The sequence below is a fragment of the Mauremys reevesii genome, linkage group 12 (assembly GCF_016161935.1).
Source record: "Mauremys reevesii isolate NIE-2019 linkage group 12, ASM1616193v1, whole genome shotgun sequence".
NCBI lineage: Eukaryota > Metazoa > Chordata > Testudines > Geoemydidae > Mauremys > Mauremys reevesii.
This window is the reverse complement of record NC_052634.1, coordinates 17,283,249-17,301,152: the sequence shown is the minus strand read 5'-3', so window position 1 is coordinate 17,301,152 and position 17,904 is coordinate 17,283,249. Positions and strand designations below refer to the sequence as shown.

The 17,904-nt window shown below is 55.1% G+C and overlaps 1 protein-coding gene across 2 annotated transcripts in view; it reads left to right on the top strand.

Moving 5' to 3' along the window:
• ROBO4 (roundabout guidance receptor 4) overlaps positions 1-17,904 on the top strand; it is a 70,042-nt gene that overhangs the window by 11,908 nt on the left and 40,230 nt on the right. For both annotated transcript variants that reach the window (XM_039496122.1, XM_039496120.1), the window contains exons 2-7: positions 2,393-2,716; positions 7,827-7,984; positions 8,570-8,690; positions 11,808-11,946; positions 12,548-12,675; positions 13,657-13,781. In XM_039496122.1, the coding sequence (XP_039352056.1) occupies positions 2,393-2,716; positions 7,827-7,984; positions 8,570-8,690; positions 11,808-11,946; positions 12,548-12,675; positions 13,657-13,781 (995 nt within the window). The remainder of the gene's footprint in view (positions 1-2,392; positions 2,717-7,826; positions 7,985-8,569; positions 8,691-11,807; positions 11,947-12,547; positions 12,676-13,656; positions 13,782-17,904) is intronic.

The window sequence follows — 17,904 nt, the reverse complement described above, 5'->3', positions numbered from 1 at the left end:
CTCTTCCCTTGTGGGTTCCAGGACTAGCTGCTCCAAGAAGCAGTCATTTAAGGTGTCAAGAAACTTTATCTCAGCATCTCTTCCTGAGATGACTTGTACCCAGTCAATATGGGGATAGTTGAAATCCCCCATTATTATTATTGACTTTTTTTATTTTTATTTTATTTCTAATCTCCCTGGTCAGGTGGTCTGTAATATAGCCCTACTGCTATATTCTTATTTTTCAAGCATGGAATTACTATCCATAGAGATTCTATAGTACAATTTAGTTCATTTAAGATTTTTACTTCATTTGATTCTACGCTTTCTTTCACATATAGTGCCACTCCCCCACCAGCACGACCTGTTCTGTCCTTCCGATATATTTTGTACCCTGAATCCCCTCTCATTCTTCTCTTCTCTAGACTAAATAATCCCAGTTCCCTCAGCCTCTCCTCATAAATCATGTGCTCCAAACCGCTAATCATTTTTGTTGCCCTCCGCTGGACTCTTTCCAATTTTTCCACATCCTTCTTGTAGCGTGGGGCCCAAAACTGGACACACTACTCCAGATGAGGCCTCACCAATGCTGAATAGAGGGGAATGATCACGTCCCTCAATCTGCTGGCAATGCTCCTACTTATACAGCCCAAAACGCCGTTAGCCTTCTTGTCAACAAGGGCACACTGTTGACTCATATCCAGCTTCTCATCCACTGTAACCCCTAGGTCCTTTTCTGCAGAACTGCTGCCTAGCCGCTCGGTCTCTAGTCTGTAGCAGTGCATGGGATTCTTCCGTCCTAAGTGCAGGACTCTGCATTTGTCCTTGTTGGACATCATCAGATTTCTTTTGGCCCAATCCTCTAATTTGTCTAGGTCCCTCTGTATCCTATCCCTACCCCCCAGCATATCTACCATTCCTCCCAGTTTAGTGTCATCTGCAAACTTGCTGAGGGTGCAAGATCATTAATGAAGATATTAAACAAAACCGGCCCCAGGACCGACCCTTGGGGCACACCGTTTGATACTTGCTGCCAGCTAGACATGGAGCCATTGATCACTATCCATTGAGCCCGATGATCTAGCCAGCTTTCTATCCACCTTATAGTCCATTCATCCAGCCCATACGTCTTTAACTTGCTGGCAAGAATACTGTGGGAGACCATATCAAAAGCTTTGCTGAAGTCAAGGAATAACATGTCCACTGCTTTCCCCTCATCCACAGAGCCAGTTATCTCCTCATAGAAGGCAATTAGGTTAGTCAGGCATGACTTGCCCTTGGTGAATCCATGCTGACCGTTCCTGATCACTTTCCTCTCCTCAAAGTGCTTCAAAATGGATTCCTTGAGGACCTGCTCCATGATTTTTTCAGGGACTGAGGTGAGGCTGACTGGCCTGGCATCTCCTTCCCCTGGAGCTGTGGCTGAGCCCTCTGTGCAGCATGGTGGGCTCACCGGACCAAGAGCTCAGGCTGCTTCTTGGGCTTGTTCCCCCAGCCAGAGCACCAACTCTCCGATTGTCTTAGATTGTCTTAGATTACTGTGTCCAGTTTTTGTTCATCATCTTTATTATGATCTGGATGGTGGGATTAATTGCACCCTCAGCAAGTGGAGTGGCGACGCCCAGCATCAGATGGGGTTTCCTGCGCTTTACTGAGCTTGGAAATTCTTGGGGGTAGGGACTGTCTTTTTGTTCTGTTTCTACAGCCCCTAGCATGATGGGGCTCAGGCCCATGGCTCCTAGGTCCATAGGTGCCAACTGCATGGTTGGTCTTGGGCTGGAGCACCCAGAGAAAAAAAAATAGTGGGTGCTCAGGACCCACCAGCCCCCTGGCCATCAGCTTTTTGGTGGGCCCACCTATCAGCTCTTCGGCAGCGGGCGTGGGACAGGAAGAGGCAGAGTGAGGGTGGGGCCTTGGGGGAAGGGCCGGAATGGAGGCGGGGCCTTGGAGTGGAGCAGGAAAGAAGAAAGTCAGCACCTAGGCCTAGGTCTATGACAATGCAAACGATAATACTGTTAATAATTAATATCCTGCTTCTGCAGGACTGAAGGGGCTTGGGGGTAAGATGGTGGGAATTGCTCTCCTCCAGAGGCCCACCTGGAAATGACAGTTTGTCACGAGAGATTAGCTCAGGCAGCAGCCATCTTCCATAGAAATGCTGGATCTGGGCTGGGGGAGGGTTGGGGGATGTTTGGTTGCTAGGATCTCAGAGTCTAAACCCAACTGAGCCACTCAGTCTAGCCCCTGGAAACACCTCAAAGAGCGGCTTTAGAAAGGGTGTGAGAGAATGACTGGCCAGGGCTTCCCACTGGTGATACTGAGGCTGCCATGTGATGTGGGGTGGCAGTGTGATGGGGGAGGGTGCAGCGAAAGAGAAGTTGGATGATGTCATGTTCTGCCATTTTATCCCTAGGGTCAAAGTCCCATTCTGAGGAGTTCCCGCCCTACATCATTGATCACCCAACAGACTTGGTGGTGCGTTGGGACCAGCCGGCCACCCTGAACTGCCGCGTGGCAGGGAGCCCGGCACCCACTATTGAGTGGTACCGTAATGGGGAGTATGTGGAAACGAGCAAAGACAACGTTTATTCCCAGCGCACCCTTCTGCCTGATGGGTCGCTCTTCTTCCTCCGCCTCAATCAGCAGAAGGGCCAGTCCGATGAAGGGGTGTACACCTGCGTAGCCACGAACCACCTGGGCACAGCCAGCAGCAAGAACGCGTCCCTCTACATTGCCGGTAAGGCGTTGGGAGCTGCTCACTGGATTGAGTGCCTGGAAATGGCCGTGCTTACCGGGCAGCCGAGAGATTTGACTTTGCTTTCAGTGCTTTGCTGAGCCTGCTAACAATAACCACAGCTTTCCCCCAGTTCTTTGATTTAACCAAACAAATCAGCTGGGGAACAAACAATATTAACCCAGGATGCATCAGTGAAAGAGGATAAATAATGCCAGCAGCAATTTCCCATGTCCCGCTCAGGGGTAGCCACAGGGGGCCTAATCTGAATGGCGCTGAGCACCCTCAACTTCTACTGAAGCAGGGTTGGGCCCATCAAGAGTTTTCCACATAGGAACATAACATAAGAACATAAGAAAGGCCGTACCGGGTCAGACCAAAGGTCCATCTAGTCCAGTATCTGTCTACCGACAGTGGCCAATGCCAGGTGCCCCTGAGGGAGTGAATCTAACAGGCAATGATCAAGTGATCTCTCTCCTGCCATCCATCTCCATCCTCTGACGAACAGAGGCTAGGGACACCATTCTTACCCATTCTGGCTAATAGCCATTTATGGACTTAGCCACCATGAATTTATCTAGTCCCCTTTTAAACATTGTTATAGTCCTAGCCTTCACAACCTCCTCAGGTAAGGAGTTCCACAAGTTGACTGTGCGCTGCGTGAAGAAGAACTTCCTTTTATTTGTTTTAAACCTGCTGCCTATTAATTTCATTTGGTGACCCCTAGTTCTTGTATTATGGGAATAAGTAAATAACTTTTCCTTATCCACTTTCTCAACATCACTCATGATTTTATATACCTCTATCATGTCCCCCCTTAGTCTTCTCTTTTCCAAGCTGAAGAGTCCTAGCCTCTTTAATCTTTCCTCATATGGGACCCTCTCTAAACCCCTAATCATTTTAGTTGCCCTTTTCTGAACCTTTTCTAGTGCTAGAATATCTTTTTTGAGGTGAGGAGACCACATCTGTACACAGTATTCGAGATGTGGGCGTACCATGGATTTATATAAGGGCAATAATATATTCTCAGTCTTATTCTCTATCCCCTTTTTAATGATTCCTAACATCCTGTTTGCTTTTTTGAAATGAAGCAAAAGCTGGAAATTGAGAGTTCTGGGTTGTAGGTCACTCCAATGCAGCCTCTTAGCCCCTGCTCAGGCCGAGTCGCACAGATACGTTGAGAGGTCCCCATGTAACCGCTATGAGACACCAGGGCAGCCTCCTGCGTGCCAGCTCCCTACACGGCCTTCCAAGTATGGCCTTGCACTGGGCTTTGGTTGGAGAAGAGGAATGTATCGAATGGAGGGTATTTCTCTTTGGTCTGTGCTTGGCTGGGAAGGCAAATGAGCCAATTTCCTACAGTATCTGGAGCTCTGGCCCAGACACTGCCATCTGGTACGTTGTCTCTCTGTCCAGAACCTGAGTAAAACACAGGGAGATGCTCATTGCAACTGGACTGGGAAGAATGTGCTGAAACTCCACAGGCAACTCTCCTTCTATTTATAAGGTAACTTTCCAAGGCCTCCCTGCCATGGGGATGATGGTTATTCACTCAGTGCCCGCAGAGTGGGAGACACTTTGCAGATTAGTAGGAAGTAGAGCGGAGTGACTAATGAATTTTTTGGTCTAGGGGCTGTCATGGCGGATTCCACACTCTGGCACTTTGAGTGCAGAAGGATTCTAAAAATTTATACTGGCCACTCCAGGCTTGTATTAAACTCCCAAGTTTGGGATTTGTTGGGACCTTAAATGGGAAGATGCTGCCACTACCCAAGTGCAAAAAAACCCCTTTGGATCCAGGAAGGTGCACTTGGGAATTTCTCGCTGTGGGGTACCCTCAAGCCCTTTCACCCCCACCCCACTTCCAGGGAAGAGCTGAGAAAGAAAACAAAGGAAATCAGCTGTCCAGGGAGCTCACTAACCACCAGCCTCGTGCCAAGGAGGGTGGTGACTTGTCCGCCGGCTGGTTTGTGAAGCCGGTCGCTGGCTTTTCGCAAATGCCTGAAAACCAAAGCGATCCTGTTTGGGTTGAAAGCTATCAAAAGGTCCCCCCCCCACACACACACACACATTATCGAAACGGTCCAGCCTCCTCAGGTCAGTAGAAACGATTCGACGAGCTCAGTGCCAATCTAGGAATGGTATCAGTCAGCCTGAAGCTAGTTTGTGGTGAATAAACAATCCCTCTGAAAGGGTCAAGGGATTTCCAGCCCCAATTCAGTCACACCGAAAATGTAGCTAGCCGGGGGCCCCGTCTTCCTGGGCCTGCGGGGCAGGGTGCTGTGTCTGCCTGCAGCAGCGGGTGACCTCTCTTCCATCTCACACCCACAGTCAGGGATTTGCTGAAACCCTGTGTCAGGGCTGATTCCTTGCTCTGGCACTTGGAGTGCAGAAGGTGGGGGCACTTTTTCCACCAAATTTAAAAAGTTCTAGCCTTCCCATTGGCTCTCCCTGCCCGCTCCCTTCCTTTTACTTATGTGGTTTTGGGGTTTTTTTAACCCTTTACAGGTGAAGCAAGTAGAGAACAGCTACTAACAGGGATTTTATAGCTACTGGCCGGCTGGGTGTCCATAAAAGGGCGCTCCCCACCCCCTTCATTTATCACACCCGGTGCCCCCCGGCCCCAATTCCAGCATCATGTTGGTCATTGTCTGTCATGTGTTGAAGATCCGCTGGCTCCAGGCTTCCTGCAATGGGGTAAAGTGATCCTGGAGGACAGTCCCTGCTCTGGGCCAGAAGAGCTGCACATGTTCACTGCTCCTCTGCCACGCTCACTGCATGTCTGCTGCTCGCACCCCCCTGTAAGGGGGCTGGCTGCATTTTTGGCAGTTGCAGCTCTGGATTGTCGCAGCCAGTCATAGAATCATAGAATCTCAGGGTTGGAAGGGACCTCAGGAGGTCATCTAGTCCAACCCCCTGCTCAAAGCAGGACCAAACCCAACTAAATCATCCCAGCCAGGGCTTTGTCAAGCCTGACCTTAAAAATCTCTAAGGAAAGAGATTCCACCACCTCCCTAGGTAACGCATTCCAGTTCTTCACCACCCTACTAGTGAAAAAGTTTTTCCTAATGTCCAACCTAAACCTCCCCTTCTGCAACTTGAGACCATTACTCCTTGTTCTGTCATCTTCTACCACTGAGAACAGTCTAGTGCCCCCTCTGCCCCCCCCACACTATTTCCTTTTGCAAGGGTTGCTCAGCACAATAACCCACATTTCATTAGTGATGCAATGCAATCCCCTCTGCTGGGCAGGTCCAGAGCCTTTCCAATTAACACTTTGTTACCGATCAGGCTCCATTTGAAGTCCAACAGCTCAGACCAGGGCCTTGTCCTGGTGTCGGTGGATTATAAATATTCATACGGGCAAACCTGGTTTGGGAGATGCTTTTATTAGCAACACTAATGAAGCCCTGGGTAAAGTCCTGGCTTGTTGCATGACGTGCTGGCCTGATGAGGCGCCATCCACTTTCTCCTCCTCGGCAGGCACAGGCATGAGAGGGGATCTCAGATCCTTTGCTGGAGCTGGGGCTGGTGTGGCTAAGCCAACACTGCCAGAACTTGTTGGGGAGCCAGGGGCCATCACCATATGGGTGTAGTTTGGGGAGGCAATGCCATCCCTTCTTCTCCCCAAACTATGCCCATGTTAAAAAGTGGGGTGCATGGCCCTCTGAACCCCCCCTGGTTCCAGTGCTGGTGGCTCCCCACTTCTACAAAGGTTCTGGTGCCCTTGGCTAAGACTGCATGGTCCTGCATGGATGAGGGGATCTGAACCTGTCGTGGATGAGGGGATCTGAACCAGGCTTCCACATAGGAACTGCCAGATGGTATCAAACCAGGCTGCCTGGTGGACCTTGTGTGGGAAAAGGAGAGTCGAATTCAGATGGGGACTCAGCGCTCTCCTTGTTTATTTGTGGTGAGCAACAGAGCCCCTGAAATGCCCTGCAGCTTAGCCAGGCACTGCTGGACTCTGAGCCCGGAACGAAAATCCAGCCATAGGAAAAGAGAAGGAAGGGGAAGCTCGTCTTTTACTCCTTCTGTTCACGGGAGGGCGCCACGGATCTACCCAGCCTCACCCGAACGGGCAAACACAGCCTATGTGGAAGATCTGATTGCGTATCAGTGCTGATGGCTGCACCGGCCACTCCCTGCAGGTGTTCGGCACAGGGTCTGCACTGCCCAAGCCTCTGTTGGAAAGCTGTTGTAAAGAAAAAGAATTCGTCGCCCAGAACATATGTGATCAAGGCCAATAGTGGAGAGTTCAACAGAAACCATTGACATCTACAATTTGTTCCTCTGAAAGAACAATCAACCACAGAGCAAACTCTACAGCTGGCAGATGCAAAACAAGGAAAGGAAGACTCAAGGATTCTAGACGGACTGTACAGCCAGATGACCACGTAGTTACGGGTTTGGGTTGTGTAATTAGAAAACCAGTGTGATTCAGAGACATTTAACAGACTGATTGGTGCTGATCGTGAGTTTAGTGTAAACGGTAGGAAAGTAGAACTCAGAGGTGGAGATGGAATGGCATGCTAAACTGTATTATACTGTTCAGTCACATGGCGGCGCTGTGTGTAACATACCTTATGTCAGCTCCCCTGAGCCATGGGTGGTGGGGGAGCATCAGAGGGCCTGATGCTGAACACAGTTGGGGGGCTCACTCCACAGGAAGCTCCGTAGCCCGTCCATACCTGGTACAGGACCGGGACCGCAGGAGCTCAGGGAAGAGCAGGAGGCTGGAGGGTGCCCAGCGTGGCTATGGGGCAGCTGGCTGAATAGACATGATGGACAGGGCTACATTCCATTCGCTGCTCTGCTATATCTGCCTCCTGGATTTTCAGCCAGATGCTCCCAAAACCCTGGGCAAATCCTAGCAAGGAGCAGAAGCCATCCCAGGTGGGTGAGGGCACCCACCGGCCTGGGTCCAAGGAAGAGTCCGTGTGCCCCTGCCCCCACAGGCCCTACCCACTGGCAGGAGCAGGTGGATGTGCCAAAAGAGAAACGGGGCTCAATGCCGGGGAGTCGCTGGGCCAGATTCTGCCTCTCGGGCCGGGGCAGCAGGAGGGCTGGAGGCTTTGCCCTGTGGTTTGGCTTATGTTTGGTCTCCTTGCAGCGCTGCGGGAAGATTTCCGGCTGCAGCCCAGCGACCTGCTGGTGACGGTGGGGGAGCAGGTGCTGTTAGAGTGTGTGCCCCCGAGGGGGCATCCCGAGCCCACCATCTCCTGGAAGAAGGACGGGGTCCCCATAAGCCAGACGGCTGGCCATTACGAGGTAAGCTCGGTCCTCGCCCCGCTCCTCACACACTCCCCTGCCCTGGCTTTTCCCACCTGCAGCATCGTGCAGGGGGCATGGTTGCATGCTAGAGCACCAAGCCTCATGGTGTTTGCTGCCTGCAGACGGGTGGAGCTGCCTCAGCCCCCAGCGTCCGTCCCAGAGTTCGAACAGAGCTGCTTTGGCCCCCTCTTCCCAGGGCTGGGACGGCGCTACCTCCGCCCAGCGTGGGTAGTCAGGCCTGTCACGCTCTAGCCCAAATACGCGCTCGCTCACTCTCGCTCTTTCAGCCGTCTCTCTGTTGTACTGGACTTGGTGGGGTGCTGCCGTTCCTGCTGCTGGCCCAGTACGTGGGGGCACAAGCTAAGCTTCCCCCAGATGCCGAGTTCCTGCACTAGGGCTGGCTCTGGCTGGGGCAACATGTGGGCCTAGGGTGACCAGATGTCCCGATTTTATAGGGACAGTCCTGATTTTGGGGGGTTTTGTCTTATATAGGTGCCTATTACACCCCCCCATCCTGATTTTTCACACTTGCTACCTGGTCACCCTACGTGGGCCCCTGACTCCCTCTCTCCCTCCTTGCAGGTCTCCAGCGGGAAGCTCCTGATGGTGCACGCCCAGAGGAGTGATGCGGGGCTGTATGTGTGCATGGCTTCCAACCAGGCAGGCCAACGAGAGAGCAAAGCTGCCCTGGTGTCTGTCCTGGGTGAGGAGACAGTCCCCTCCTTGGGCCTTGCCCACTGGGCCTGGCGCTCAGCTGATATCCAAGCAGCTGCCATGGGTCACAGACCCACAGCTCTGGGACAGTCCCTGAGAGGACGCCTTCAGTGTGTCAGCCCCCTTTGGGTCACTATATCACTGGGGCAAGCCCCTTGGCTTCCCCACCTTCTGGGACCGAACCTCAGAGCCTTCAGCCCCCCGGCTTCACTCCATGAGCTCCCTGCAGCCAGTTCACCTGAGTAGGACTTGCACACCCAAGGGAAGCAATGCACCCCCAGCTTCCTGACTTGAGTGATTCCCAGCCAGTGTGACAGCAGGAACAGAGTGCAGGATGTCCTTAGTTAACACAGTGAATGGGAAGTTACAGCAAAGTTCAGCTGGGTCAGTGCAGAGTCCAGAGCCCCTCTGAGGCTCTGTAGTCCAGTCCAGAAGCCCAGCAACCCACACTTAACAACCCCACCTGGCCCCTTCTCAGTCCTTTGTCCTTGTTCCCAGGCAAACACAGTCATCTGGCCGTCCCCTTAGCCTTTTGTTCTCCAGCTGGTCACACCTGACTGGCTTCCTCAGGAGGTTGGGCCATCCATGGTAGTTAGTTGCTAGGTGCCAAATGTCCAGGGAATTTGAGTGGTCACTGTCTTCAGGGATATCCCCTGGGCCCAGGCCCCAGACAGCCAGGGTCAGTCTCACCTGGACCTCTGCAAAGAGTAAACAACCTTTCCTCCCCACCTAGTTAACCATGCAGCACATAGGGGAAACTGAGGCACACACAGTATTCATACAAAACATTATGAAAAATCCCCACTTTGTCACACATGGGGTGTGAGAAAACTGGCCAGGTGACATATTTCTGACCAATGATACCACCGGTAGGACCCACATGGCCTGTGCCCAGGATGCCCAGTGCGGTCACCATCTGAGGGGCATTAATAGCAGGCCGGCACCCATGAGAGGGGCTGGTTCTCCTAGACCATAACAGCAGCTCCCCCTCGCAGGGCGGCAGGAGGTTTGGTGACAGCACCCAAGGAATCCTGCTCCCCAGGGCGAGAGGACCAGTTCAGGCTGGCTGGGACTCAGGCGACGCTCCCTGGAGCTTGTGAAGCCAAGCGCCTAGGAGTGCTGCTGGCTGCAGGGAATCCCTGGCTACACTGGCTCCCTGCATGGAAAGGGACGTTCCCCTTGAGGGAGGATATTCCTAGCCAGGTGATCCCTGGAGCTGCTCTGCCATAATGGCCAGGATGTGCTGGGAGAGCAGCAGGCAGGCAGCCCTGAGGCCCCTCCTTGGTGCTCAGCCTCCTTTACCTGGAAGGTCCCCATCCTGGCCCCTCTGAACGCACGGGTCTCTCCCTGGGAGCTTGCTCCATTTGCAGCTTCACTCCATGGCTCCTGGTTTGGAGCCTGCACCCCGAGTCCTGGAGAATATCAGAGGCTTCCAAAAACAGTCCCTGGGCCTGATTCAAGCTTCAGCACTCTTGTGACAACCACGTTGAACCGCAAGCCAGTGCATGGTTTAGAGACTCACTGGACTGGCTTCTCTCCCACGTTGCTTTCCCTGGAGACAAGTCCCTGCCTTAGCTACAGATTTCCAGGAAATGACTCCGTTTGAACTCCAACCTCTCCAGGCTTTCGGAGTTGCTGTGTCACTTCCTCCCAGTTCAGCCACATGGGAAACCATTTCCAGGCTTACAAACAGCAGTGCGGACAGGGCTTGAGCCAAGCCAGCCTCTCCCAGTGCCCGCACACACACACGCACACACCTTCTGCCCTGGCAACGGGCAGTCGAATGGGAGAGAAATGATTGAAATGGGGAAGGCCTGCATTCTGGCACGCCGTAATTGACAGGCTGTGTTTTAAACCATTTTAATTTTTTTATCTTCCTCTTCCGGTGACCTTACGAAGGCCAAAAGGCCAGTACACACACCCCAGCCATGGGTCGCCAGCAGGGACTGACCCCAACCTAGGAGCGACAGCAGCAATTGCCAAATGCCCTGTGGACCTGCTGCTAGAGGGGGGCTTGACACACACTATCTCAGTGGGTTACACAACCATTTGTTAGACAGCAATAGAACAGTGGAGCTCAGGAATCCTGGCTCTGAGAGGGGCTTGTGAGGTAGTGGTTAGAGGTAGGCTGCCAGGGGTACATAGATAGTGTGGAGAGCCGTGTGGCTGAGGTTGGGGTTGTCATGTTAGAGAGGTGGGTTCTGTGGACAGTGGGCGCTAGCATTATATCAGGGGCCTTTTTGTTTGACACATTCAGTCTCGGTCTCCCTTGGCAGCTTTTCCCGCCAACATTTGTCGTCACAGGTTACTGGAGCGTCTGTGAACTTCCACTGCTTTTCACAGTTGCTCACAGTAAGGATACATTGTAGACCCGGTTATCGTGACACCCCCAATGCAGGCAATGGCTGGTCCTTCCCCTTTCTGACTGTCCTTATTCCCTGAGGGCTGCACATGCTGGTAGGGCAGAGGTCTCCAAACTGTGGGGCACTCCCCCCTAGGGTGGCATGGAGGAACATGGTGGGGGGGCATGGCAGGCCTGGGCCAGTCCCCACAGGGGGTGAGGAGGGAGAGCCCACCCCCGCAGCTCTGCTCCGGCCCCATCCCCAGCCATAGCCTCGGCTCCCGGTCCCACACCTGGTCCCATCCCCGGCCTTGGCACGGCTCAGAACTTGGCCAGGAGCCTGGTTGCCTGCCCCCATCATGGCCTAGCTGCTCCTCTGCTCCCAGCCCTGCCCTGACCCCACCCTCTGCCTCAGCCCCTGGCTGCGGCTCCATTCCAGCCCCGCTCCCAGCCCCACCCAGCCCTAGCTGCAGCTCCAGCCTCGGCCCCCTTACCCCTGTCCACGTCCCTCCTCCCCTCCCTCCCCCCCCGAGCCACTCCCAGCCCCAGCTCTGGTGGGGGGGCACCATCTGGGGTAAGGGGGGGCATGACCCTCAAAAGTTTGAGGACCCCTGTGGTAGGGGGTGGAGACCTCCTGGGGGCACAGGAGGTTGTGGGGCTTGGATCCTGTAACATGTGGCACTGACTCTCATTCTCGCAGCCCAGAACTCCATCTCCCAGCAGAGCGGGGATGTCTCACTGCGATCTCTGCTTCTCCCTCCCCAGAAAAGCCAACGTTCACTCGCAGACCCAGTGATACTGTGGCCAAATTTGGCAGCACCGTCCAGCTGGGGTGTGGTGTTGAGGGGGACCCACTACCCAAAGTATGGTGGCACAAGGAGCACGGAGAGCTGCCCTGGGGCAGGTATGTGATGTATATTCGGAGGCTTCTGCGCTTTGGCGCTGACCCCCCAGCTAGCATGTTACCTGCAGGGTGGGTATCCGAATACACAGCACTGCAAGCACTGAGTAATTCTCGTAGCCCGTTGCTGCAAAGTAGGTGGAGGATGCCAGGCTCACTTAGCAACACTGCCCAGGCCGCGGGGGAGAGGGGGAACTGTGCCTGTTCGATATGGCACCCGGAGGGATCAATGGAGGCAAACCCAGCCTGTACCTGTTCCCGTTCTCCTGGAGGTGGGCAGAGTGGGGTGCTGCCTGGTATTGTTACTGGTCATAAGCATGAGCAATTCCCACCCCTTGAAATAGCGGCTCCACTGGCTCTGATGGGGCAGAGGGAACCAGTGGTTGCTGCAAATGCAAGATCCCAGGCTCCGGCAGCTGGGAGCCCCCTGTGTTTGGGACCCAGAGCCCTGCTGCCCATGTCCCGCTCACCCAAAGTTTGTGGTGTTATTATGAGTCATGTGCATACCGATGAGGCCTACGGGCCAGCCAGGACAGGGCTTGGCACAAACAGCCAGTCCCTGTTCCACGCAGCTCCCAGCAGCTGTTCTGTCTCACACGCCCAGGCACGAGGTGGACGAGGAGAACACCTTGCGGATTCATTACGTGACAACGCTTGACTCCGGCAGGTACATCTGCACGGCCCAGAACCAGGTGGGCACCGCCTCGGCCAAGGCCTCGCTCACTGTGCAGGGTAAGCAGCTCCATGCAGCATGGCAGGGCCGGGCCGTGCCCGCGGGCAGCAGAGAGACCTTAGTGCCCAGCACACCCTGCTTCCAGCATGTCCCGGGAACTGGGGGAGGCAGAAAGCTGTCACCAGCGACTGGGCACACGTAACATCCCTGCCCTACCCATCCACCAGCCCCATCAGCTCTGGCCCTCTCTGAGCAGCCCCGGCGCGATTCTCTCCTCTGCTCCCCAAGACTTGACAGGCTGGGGTCCCAGCATCTGGACAGAGGCAGGCCAATGCCCTGAACTGCCTGAAACAGCCCCACATGAGCTCCAAGAAAGCCCCTTTCTGTGGTCCTCACCCCTGCGGAACCACAGGCCCAGGGACCGGGGCGCAGTAGCACCTGGATGTTCCATCAGGAGACAATGCCCCTGGCTGCTGGGAACTCCTGTCTCTAGCTTGGCAGGGCCCGATCTCCAGACACACCTGGGCAGTGCGCCTCGCATGGCCCGAGGGACTCCGCTGCTTGCGTGTGTGCAGGGTTGGGCCCATCACTTCATGGCTGGCCCAGCCCCTGCCCCCTCCAGCTCTGCCTCTCATAGAATCATGGAATATCCGGGTTGGAAGGGACCTCAGGAGGTCATCTAGTCCACCCCCTGCTCAAAGCAGGACCAATCCCCAGATGGATTTTTGCCCCAGATCCCTAAATGGCCCCCTCAAGGACTAAACTCACAACCCTGGGTTTGCTTCACGAAGGGGGTTGAAGCTACAGCAGAGCCTCCCCCGGCTTGGCTCTGTTCACCCTTCCCAGCATCCAGTTCGATTCCTGGGGCCTGTGGTCTCCCCACTAGCTGGGCTGCCAGCACATGGTAACAGCCCGTAGGCTGCGGTTGTCAGAGGGGAGAGGGAGCAACTTCTAAAGGTGCTCACTGGGGGTGGTATTTCCCCGGGGAGCTCCTGTTGCCCATGCCCCCAACCCCACGCTTGCCCCTTTCTTGCCCGTAGACCCCCTGGACACCGGGCAGAGGGAGTGGCCGAAGGACGTCCCGCGAGAGATGATGGACGTCCAGCTGTACCTGGACAACAGCACCACGCTCCCCTCCTCATCTGCCGTCTACCTGCACTGGAAGGTCAGTGAGGAGTCTCCGCTAGTGCTAAGTGCACTGGTACCCCGGCCTGGAGTGCCTGGCAGCGAGCCCTGGGTGGCCCCTCTGCCTGGCTCGGGGACGGGTGGGGTGAAGGGGAGGGCGTCGTGAGGGTGGCGCTCCCCAAGGGCACCCAGGGTTGGGAGGCCCTTAGTGTGAAGTGGGCTTGTCTGTGCCTGCTTCAGCTCAGCTCCTTGAAGCCAGCAGCCTCTGGCCACACAAGCCCTGTCTGACAGGCCTTCCCAGACCTCACCCTCTTGGTGCGGGTTAGCAGTAGGCACCAACCCGTGAGTCCTCAGAGCAGCCCCTGTGGTGCCCAGCCCATGCCCACTGGACACTCACAGAAATGACTGGCCTGCTGTCTCCAGGGAGCGGTGTACACACAGGTGGAGTGTTGTAGCTCATGGCCAGGGCCTTTGGAACATCACAGCATAGTGACTCAGTCATGAGTTTAGCATCAAAAGCTCAAATTTAAGAGCTAATAAGTAAGGCTACGATTTGGTCACAGAGGTCACGGCAGTCCCGGATCCTGTGACTTTACCGGACCTCTGTGACTTCTACGCTTCAGGAGGAGGAGGTGGGACTGTGCGCTCCTGCCCTGCCACTGGGGCTGGCTGGAACCAGGACCCTGCAGCCCCAGCCTCATGGCTTCCACTGGAGGCTGCAGCCAGGGCAATGTGCCCCTGTGCGGTGGCTTCCACCGGGGCCATGCCCTACCCCCATAGCATCCTGGGCTTGGCAGGGGCTGCAGCCGGGCCCACACCCCTGTCCCACAGCTGGGGCCAGCTCTGGAGCATGGGCTCTGTGCCCCTCTTGGTTGTGCCTCCCCCATTGCGGCCTCCGGAGCTGAGCTTGGCCTGTCAATCATCCCTCCTTCCCCCCAACCCCCCAGGACTCCAGTCCTGCCCCCTATCTAGCCCTGCCCCCTAGTTATTTTTAGCAAAGTCACAAACAGGTCTCATGCTCCATTAATTTTTGGTTTATTGCCCATGATCTGTCCCTGACTTTTACTAAAAATAACTATGACAAAAACTTAGGCTTACTAATAAGTAAGGGTCATAGAGTCAAAATGGTGCAATAGAAACCAGAAGAGAGAACCTGCTTCGTAGAGTCTCCACTGAACTGTACCTGGCCAAACCCTTGTCTGAAGTAGTTTTTCTCTCCAAGGCAATCTCCCAGTGTCTCCAGCCAACCTGGCCAGGATGTAAAGAGCTCTGTCCTTTTTGCTTCCCGGCGCAGGGTAACGAGCGGCCTTCTGCCTTCTCCTTATATCCCCCCAAATCCATTGCTGGTCTCCAGAGTCTGGATGGCCCCCAGGGTCTATCCCTGGTGTGCTGACTTCATGTTGTTTTCACATCCTCATGTTGCCTTCCTGTGGAAACGGGGCTTCCATTTTGTCGGCCCCCAGTGCTTAATGTACGTGGGAACTGAGGCAGCCAGGGGAACATACACCCTTCGAGTTCCCGTTGCCTGTTCTCACCCCAGGCCCTGCCTGGCCTTGTGCAGGTCCCGAAGCAGCTCAGGGCCTGTCTGAGCCAACCCCCTGCTGGAAGGGCGAGCGCCTCACCATGCTGCAGTGCATTTGCACAGGGCAGGGAGCAGAGAGAGTCGCGGGTGACATGGTCTGCTTCTGCCCGTGTGACAGCCCCCCTCTCAGGGGTGGGTGCAGCACGGTGCTCCCTGGCCTGCAAATGGCCCCAGAGTTCAAAAGTGGAGAAGTCCAGGGAATGTGTCGCCCAGGACAAGCCCCAGCACCCCACTCAGGCACCAGGAATTACAGCCAGCGGCACCGTGTCCTGAAGGAGCAGGAGGGAATGGGGAGCTGCCCCTGCACTCCCAGCCTGTGAATGGGAAAGTGCCGGCCACACCCAGCCTCTTCCAGCAGGGCCCTGCTGAGCCCTGTCCCCCTGGGCAGCCTGGCCTGGCTAGGCCTTGCCCTGCCCCAGTGCTGCTCGGAGCCCCACCATTCCCAGCGTGCACGGACAGGCCCAGCGAGGAGAGTGGAGGGCTGGCTGGAGACCAGTGGCGGGGGGGATTCCCCAGCTCCAACGGCAGAGCGGCATGGGGACAGCAGCCTTGAAAGCCATCCTCCCTCATGGAGGCGATCGTGGGTAACGCAAAAATGCCGTCCGGGACACTGGGCAGGTTGCCGGCGGGACTGTGGGGCTTTGGCTCTGCTGTGACACACCTGCCTGTGAAAGGGTCACAAGGACAGGACCCCCCAGCAATAGGCTGCGAGGCCTGAAAGATAGTAGCCAAGCGCTGCAAGGCCTCCCCAGCAGGGCCAGGCAGACCCCTGGGCTCATCACTGGCATGTTCCCCCATGCAGTCGGGCCTGTGCTCTGCAACGTCTGGCAGCAGCGCTGCCCGGGGTAGAAAGCACCTGGGAACTGAGTCCGGCGCCATTGCAAATGCTCAGTCCGTGTGCAGATACCGCAAGGTAGAGAGCTTCCCCTGCACACTCCATCGGCTAGGTGCTCAAACTGTGTCCTGAATTGTCAGCTCAGTTCAGCATCCGGCCCAGTGGGCAGCACCCACCCACATACCCACCCTCCTGTATTCATCCATCCACCCCTCGTATATTTATCTACTCACCCTCCCACTCATCCATCTGTCCATCCACCCACCCACCATCCACCTCTCTCATCCATCCACTCACCCACCCACCCAGCTAACTACCCTCTTAGCTACCCACATCATCGGGTGCTCATAGGCTACTGAGGACCATTGCTCAACCTCCAGCCAGAGTGGCCATGACTGATGACATTCTACCAGGCATTATAGAGGGAAGTTCCCAGATCTGGGTCAATCCTGGGAATCCACAAATCTTTAGGCTGGCTCTACAGGCAGCGCCAGGGAGGGTCAAGGCATACACCCCTTTGCATGTCAATGGAGCATTTGTGATAACACGTCCCTGCCACACACCTGGGGCTGTATAGAAATGCACTGAAAGCTGTGAACCAAAGGACACTCTCGCACCAGGACCAGTGTGAAGATCACACACCAGATGTAGCAGAACATCTGGGACACCAAATCCTTTCAGTGTGAGCCAAAGTGCTGACCTGCCAATGGAATTCAAAGCTGCTTTGATGTCCGTGTGTGCCAGGTGAGGCGGGCGGATGAATTCTTGGTGCAGCTCAGCCAGGAGCCAGAGGGTACAGAGAGCGTCCATTATCGACTGCCCATCAGCGAAACCTGATGTCTGTGAACAGCAGTGTCTGTTAAGGCATGGGCTGCAGCCTACCAAGCAGGACATGAGTGAAGATCTTTCAGGGGCTGAAAGCAATGAAATCAGCCTGTAGCTGCTACACTCAGTGTGAGATTCGTTACCCTGGCATAGGGGCACTATGATGCCGTCTGTCCAGTCTGCTGGTACTTGGCCTGATGATGGCCAGTGCTTGCTTGTTCCAAGGCACCTTTGAGCAGCTTGGGTGGATGCCACCAGGTCCAGCAGCACATCCATTCCGTAGCTTTTGGTGGACATCTGGCTGGTGGGGAGCTGGACGAGTGAGAGCTGAGTGACAGCTAGTCTGGAGTTTGCTGGTGTTCCTGTGCTCTGAAGAGCCATGAGTTTTTGCTGCAGAGCGATTTATGATGACGATGTGGTCAGTTTCTTTCATGTCACGTCCATTGTTTGAAATCCACATCTAGCAATGGGTATTGAGGCCCATAAGCCAGGAGTCTCCGATAGACAAGCCCATTCATCCCACCCCCAACTACTTACCCACCCACCAACACTCACATCGATCCATCTAATCACTCATCCATCTCATCCCACCATCTCTCCCACCCATGAATCCCATCCCCCAGCTACTTACCCACCCTCCAACTCTTCCACCCATCCATCCCACTTCCAGCTACTTACTCACCCACCGATTCTCCTACCCACCTATCCATCTAACCACCCATCCATCCCATCCCCCAGCTACTTACCCACCCACCAACTCTCCCACCCATCCATCCCACTTCCAGCTACTTACCCACCCATCGACTCCTACCCACCCATCCATCTAACCACCCATCCAACTGACTCCCAGCTACTTAAGAACATAAGAATGCCCATATTGGGTCAGACCAAAGGTCCATCAAGCCCAGTATCCTGTCCTCT